We start from the raw sequence: 6,860 nt of genomic DNA, 5'->3' as shown, positions 1-6,860 counted from the left end.
AAATCCTGTAAGTGTTTTCAACAACAAACAGATATCAACATCATCATGCTATATATTGGATAATGCAACAAAATATTTTGCTGTGCAACCAGGAGTTTTATTTATTTTGGGAGCACTGTGGGCCTAGGAAAAAAAGAAGAAAATAAATTGATGTAACAAGGCTTCGCTCTAACGTTGTTTCCCGAGTGCCCTAGAGGCATGGTTGCACCATTACCACAGCGAAAGTGGCTTGCTTCCATCTCAATCAGTGCCCGTGTTTCCCAAAAGCATCTTAACGCTAAATTCATCGTTAGAACCATTAAGCTCCATGGTGCTAACAATGAACTTTGTCTTCAAATTCCTTTGGAAAACCGGGCCTAGGTCAAAAGATCTGAACCATATTACCGGCGCAGCATTTTTATCTTCCTATAGCGGGTCGCTGGGACCGCATTTTACATTCATAAACCATGTCGTTAACCATTTGTTTACACTTCAGTCATGCTACCTCATTGGCTACCTAACTAACAACCTGGTAACATAACCAGTATATCCAAACATTTGGGGGCATAGAAAGAAAGGAAATGGGATAGTTTCTTCAGGAGATCAATGATCATAGAAAAGGATGAATGTCAGATCGTCTGCCGTTTTTAAAGAGACAGTACACCATTTTCAATGTAATGCATCTCAATAGTGCTTTTACACAACGTAGAAACCTAATATTCCACAAATTACTTTGTAATTTCAATGACAGGTATTCCTATCTACATTTTGCCAGGTCGCAATTGTAAATTAGTTGTAAGCTTGTTCTCAACTGGCCTACCTGGTTAAATAAAGGTGAAATATTTTTATTTTATTTTGTAGCTTTTACAATAAATTCATATCTTATATACATATTACATATTAGTTTCTAGGGCAAATCATGTCCTTCAAAAGTACCTCGAATTCGTATAGGCCCAATATAGGCTGTATTACAATAAAAAATTATATATTCTGGTGCTCCTACATTTCATGAGGTGCTCCTAACTTCTTTCAGTTGGGCGCACCAGTGTTAAAATGTTGATGCTAGCCCCAGGGCTCTAAATTAACACAAATACAAGACTACTACAGTCAAAACGTTTTCAATGAAAACATTCATTTCAATAAGTGAAAAAACCTATTAATTGCAATAAGTGAAAAAACAATTGATAGAACATGAACTGTGTTGTGGACACACTGTAACTCACTCTCTTCTTTTTCCTCTCTCTCACACACACACACACACACACACACACACAGAGAAAATGAATTGACCAGGTGGGATGTAACAGTCTATGTTCCCTGGTCTCTCAGGCTGTAGCAGAATTTCCATACAGATTTGTTTGTTGTAGAAAAGGTTTGTACCCGCAGGATGCAAGCAGTACTAGGCAGTCTAATATGGGGCAGCAGGTAGCCTAGTGCTGGATCGAATCCCTGAGCTGACAAGGTAAAAATCTTGTCGTTTTGCCCCTGAACAGGGCAGTTAACCCACTGATCACCCGGTAGGCTGTCATTGTAAATAATAACTTGTTCTTAACTGACTTGCCTGGTTAAATAAAATAAAAAATGGCCTTGTCAGGGACAGCTGAGGGTGGGACTTGGTGAATAATTGATGTCACTTGAGAATGAGTCTTTTGCGGAGGTCATGGTGCTACAATTAACGGGCAGATTCAGGGCTGGATGTGGCTATGATGATCCAAGGCTAGAAGAGGGGCAGGTGTCCATGTTAAAGGGCTCCTCGCTGGGCTTCCTGGAGGGGCTGACCTCCTCAGTCTCTGTGTCTCCCATATCCAGGCCAGACTGCTCCTCAGACAACACCACCTCTGGAGTGTCCTCCTCACAGCTCACACTTAACAAAAAACACATTTCTGTTAGTTACTTTCAGACTTGCTTTTGACAAACGTGAATGACTAGTGTAAGAGAGAGAGAAGGAAGAGAGAGTGATTGTGAGAACGAGAGAGGAGAGAGAAAGAGAGCTCACCTTGACATCCATGACCTTGGGCAGCCCTCCTCTCCTCATCCAGGGGTGGACCTCCACCAGTTCTCTCTGCTGCTCCCCGGTGAAGCACGGCTGGCTCTTCTGCATCACATGGAGCTTCTCTCGGTCTTCCCTAAGCACACTCTCGAAGCCCCTGTGTAGACCAAGGAACATACACACTCAGTATACTGAACTATGTGACTTATATGACCAGGTGAAAGACATACAGTGCCAGTCAAAAGTTTGGACACACCTACTCATTCAAGGGTTTTTCTTATTATTCTTTTTTTTACAAATTTCTACATTGTAGAATAATAGTGAAGAGGCCTTCCCTGTAGCTCAGTTGGTAGAGCATGGTGTTTGCAACGCCAGGGTTGTGGGTTCGATTCTCATGGGGGGCCAGCACAGAAAAAAAATGTATGAAATGTATGCATTCATTACTGTAAGTCGCTCTGGATAAGAGCGTCTGCTAAAATGTAAAACATCAACACTATGAAATAACACATATGGAATCATGTAGTAACCAAAAACATTTTTAAACAAATCAAAATATATTTTATATTTGAGATTCTTCAAAGTAGCCACCCTTTGCCTTTGACAGCTTTTCAGACTCTTGGCATTCTCTCAACCAGCTTCATGAGGACATCTGGAATGCATTTCAATTAACAGTTGTGCCTTGTTAATTTGTGGAATTTCTTTCCTTCTTAATGCGTATGAGCCAATCAGTTGTGTTGTGACAAGGTAGGGGTGGAATACAGAAGATTGCCCTATTTGGTAAAATACCAAGTCTGCTTATTTGAGCTGTTCTTGCCATAATATAAAGAGAAACAACAGTCCATCATTACTTTAAGACATGAAGGTCAGTCAATACAGAACATTTCGAACTTTGAAAGTGCAGTCGCAAAAACCATCAAGCTCTATGATGAAACTGGCTCTCATGAGGACCGGCACAGGAAAGGAAGACCCAGAGTTAACTCTGCTGCAGAGGATAAGTTCATTAGAGTTACCAGCCTCACTCCTCTTTCTATTCTGGTTAGAGCCAGTTTGCACTGTTCTGTGAAGGGAGAAGTACACAGCGTTGTACGAGATCTTCAGTTTCTTGGCAATTTCTCACATGGAACAGTCTTAATTTCTCAGAAGAAGAATAGACTGATGAGTTTCAGAAGAAAGTGCTTTGTTTCTGCCATTTTGAGCCTGTAATCGCACCCACAAATGCTGATGCTACAGATACTGGTGTAAAGAAGGCCAGTTTTATTGCTTTTTTAATCAACACAAGTTTTAAGCTGTGCTAACATAATTGCAAAAGGGTTTTCTAATGATCAGTTAGCCTTTTAAAATGATAAACTTGGATTAGCTAACACAACGTGCCATTAAACACAGGAGTGATGGTTGCTGATAATGGGCCTCTGTACGCCTATGTAGATACTCCATTAAAAAAATAAAATCAGTCGTTTCCAGCTACAATAGTCATTTACAACACTAACAATGTCTACACTGTATTTCTGATAAATTTGATGTTATTGTAATGGACAAAAAAATTGCTTTTCTTTCAATAACAAAGACATTTCTAAGTGACCCCAAACTTTTGAACGGTAGTGAATCTGATGTTGAACTGATCTTCAGGGTCCACTGGATATGATAGATATCTGGAATAATTCAAAACTAGCCTTGAAGAAACTACACATTTTCTCTCAACCCACTTTGCCTGACAACTTGTGCAAGAGCCCCATCTTACCCATACACCCCATAAATTAGAACTGCAAGCCAGCAACTAAAGACCTCATACGCTTCATCATCATAAGATGCATCACACAAACATACATAGATTTTCGGGATCCATTGAGGACATGAATCCAGCAAGTAAATACAGGGAGGGAGTTGGTGGGAGTGGAAGGGAGTGGGTAGTATCTATGCTGTGCAATGTGTGCTGTGCAATGTATTTCCCAAAGATGCTGTGTTCCATCTAAAAAATGTGTATGACCTACCAAATAAAAACCAACAAATATTTCTAACCCCAGCATTCATGGGCACTCATCATTTTGGGAAACATTGCACTAGGACTCATGCCCTGGGTAGAAGTTGTCTGTAGTCACAGATCTAGGATCAGTTCACCCTCCCCTTATCCTACCCCTAAGCCCACCCCTTCAAAAATCCCAAACTGACCCAGATATGCATTCACAGACAACTTTCTCATATTCCAAGGCATATTGCGTGCCGCCTCTCTCCTGTCTCCTCCCACTCACCGGGAGGGCATCTGATAGGTCAGCATGACCTTGTCGTCAGCGTTGGCGGTGACTAACCACGGCGGATCCTGCAGTACATACTTGTCATATTGGCTTTGCTCTACCTCCATTGGCCGCCCCTCGCTAACGCTACCACCACTCCCGCCGCCGGAGTGCACTTTGACCTGCTGGTAGCTGTTCTGGGAGGAGTCCACGGTGCCAAAGTAGTTGCTGCTGTTGTTGCTTGTGTGGCTGCTGCTTACTGTGGGGGTGAATGAACGCACAAAACAGAGTTAGGATATCTTACTTCAGACGCACCAGAGTTCTGGTCTCAAGTGCTTCATACATGAAGCAACAAACTGCTGAACTTGCTGCCATGTTAATGTCCTTCTATTTTGTGTTTGTTCTTGTTCTGCCAGTCTTGTTGATCAAATATGTAAACCCCCAAGACAATTACAGGAGTGAAGTTTGGTACAGTGGAAGTGACTGGTATAGAATAGGAAAATAATTCTAACAAACGTACAATAAGGCTAGGGTAGGTGTGTGTACAGACCTGTGCCACTGCCAGATACTCCGCTAGCTGACGTTCTACATCCCAACGTTCCACTGTTATTAGACATTCCGCTGTTAGACGTTCTAGCTGAGGTTCCGCAGCCATTAGAGCTGAAACCCATGTACCCTGAAGTGCCTGAGCTGGTGCCTGAACGAGACTCTGAATGGAGCAGGATGTCCAGCAGGTCACTCGATGACGAATTGACGTCGCTATGGTTACCGTTGCCCGGCAAGCCCACCTGCAAGACAGAGGTCAAAGGATAAGGTCAACAAACAGAAGCTCCACTCAAGTTGTATTGCTCCCTTTTTTCGGTCATCAGTCCCATCCTTAGTTTTTTTGCAACTCTGCTCTTTCACTTCTCCCTCAAGGTCTAAGAAGCGACTCAGTCATATTTATTTAACCTTTATTTAACCAGGAAAAGCCCATTGAGACCCAGAGTCTCCTTTTCAAGGGAGACCTGGCCAAGAAGGCAGCAACAATCAATACATTACATAATTAAAACATACAACAATACAACACTTAATCCAAGATGGCGTAACAGTCAGACGTCTTTGTCCTGTCGTGTCCCTTGTATATATCTTTTTACATCTTTTTCTTCGCATATCTTTTTAAAATATTTTCCTTAACCTCAACTTCTAAATACTCTCCTGCAACCCGCCTCACCCAATGTGGCGTGGATCTGTTTTTTTCTAAAGTATTTCTATTTACTTTGGATCTGGAATCCCTCAACTGAAGCTAGCCAGCTAACTACCTACCAGCTATCAGTCAGCAAACCATTGCTAGCGTTCATCTGCTAACCTTTAGCTCGGAAAGCTCTCGCCAGTTCGAACAACGTGACTCAAACCAGAGCATAACGGACCTATTATTATTATTTTATTTTTTAAATGTCCCCGGATTCCTACCGCAAACTCTGAACATTTTCATCTGGATCTTCGCAACTAGCTAACCGCAATCCCGGGTGACTACTCCTGGCTAGCGTTTCCATCCCGGATCAAGCACCAATTAGCCTGAAGCTAGCAAGGCCAGGGCTCCTGTGCTACCACCGAAGCCCACTCCTGGGCTACAATATCCGGACCCCTTCTACTGCCGGTAAGGGGCACTTTCCCTGGTCTGCTAACTGCTAGCTTGCCTGCCCCGTCTGCCAACTGCTTGCTTGCTAACCCGGTCTGCTAACTGCTAGCTTGCCAGCCCCGGTCTGCTAACTGCTAGCTTGTTTAGCCCCGGCCTACTAACTGTTAGCATCGGCCTGCTAACTGTCTGAATCGCCGTGTCCCCAGTCAGCCCAACCACTCACTGGACCCATATGTTCACTTGGCTACGCATGTCTCTCTCTAATATCAATATGCCTCATCCATTACTGTCCTGGTTAGTGATTACTGTCTTATTTCACTGTAGAGCCTCTAGCCCTGCTCAATATGTTCCACCTCCTACATATGTGATGACATCACCTGGTTTAAACGTCTCTAGAGACTATATCTCTCTCATCATTACTCAATGCCTAGGTTTACCTCCAATGTACTCACATCCTACCTTACCTTTGTCTGTACACTATGCCTTGAATCTATGCCATCGTGCCCAGAAACCTGCTCCTTTTACTCTCTGTTCCGAACGTGCTAGACGGCCAGTTCGTATAGCCTTTAGCCGTGCCCTTATCCTACTTCTCCTCTGGTGATGTGGAGGTTAATCCAGGTCCTGCAGTGCCTAGCTCCACTCCCACTCCCCAGGTGCTCTCATTTGTTGACTTCTGTAACCGTAAAAGCCTTGGTTTCATGCATGTTAACATTAGAATCCTACTCCCTAAGTTTGTTTTACTCACTGCTTTAGCACACTGACAACCCGGATGTCTTAGCCGTGTCTGAATCCTGGCTTAGGAAAACCACCAAAAACAAACTATAACATTTTCTGCCAAGATAGAACTGCCAAAGGGGGCGGTGTTGCAATCTACTGCAAAGATAGTAATACAGAACTCTGCAGGCTATCCAAGTCTGTACCCAAACAATTCGAGCTTCTACTTCTAAAAATTCACCTTTCCAGAAAAAAGTCTCTCACTGTTGCCGCTTGCTATAGACCTCCCTCTGCCCCCAGCTGTGCCCTCGATACCATATGTGAATTG

The 6,860-nt window shown here is 43.1% G+C and overlaps 1 protein-coding gene across 1 annotated transcript in view; it reads right to left on the bottom strand.

Moving 5' to 3' along the window:
• Positions 1 to 808: 808 nt before the first annotated feature.
• The window catches only part of per2 (period circadian clock 2), a 33,534-nt gene continuing 27,482 nt past the window's right edge, over positions 809 to 6,860 (bottom strand). Inside the window, 4 exon segments of the mRNA XM_045694008.1 lie at positions 809 to 1,843; positions 1,976 to 2,126; positions 4,216 to 4,456; positions 4,748 to 4,985. Coding sequence (XP_045549964.1) covers positions 1,832 to 1,843; positions 1,976 to 2,126; positions 4,216 to 4,456; positions 4,748 to 4,985 — 642 coding nt within the window. The 3' untranslated portion in view covers positions 809 to 1,831.

The sequence above is a fragment of the Salmo salar genome, chromosome ssa14, assembly GCF_905237065.1.
Source record: "Salmo salar chromosome ssa14, Ssal_v3.1, whole genome shotgun sequence".
Classification (NCBI taxonomy): domain Eukaryota; kingdom Metazoa; phylum Chordata; class Actinopteri; order Salmoniformes; family Salmonidae; genus Salmo; species Salmo salar.
The sequence above is the reverse complement of the archived record's forward strand: the minus strand, read 5'-3'. Positions and strand labels throughout refer to the sequence as shown.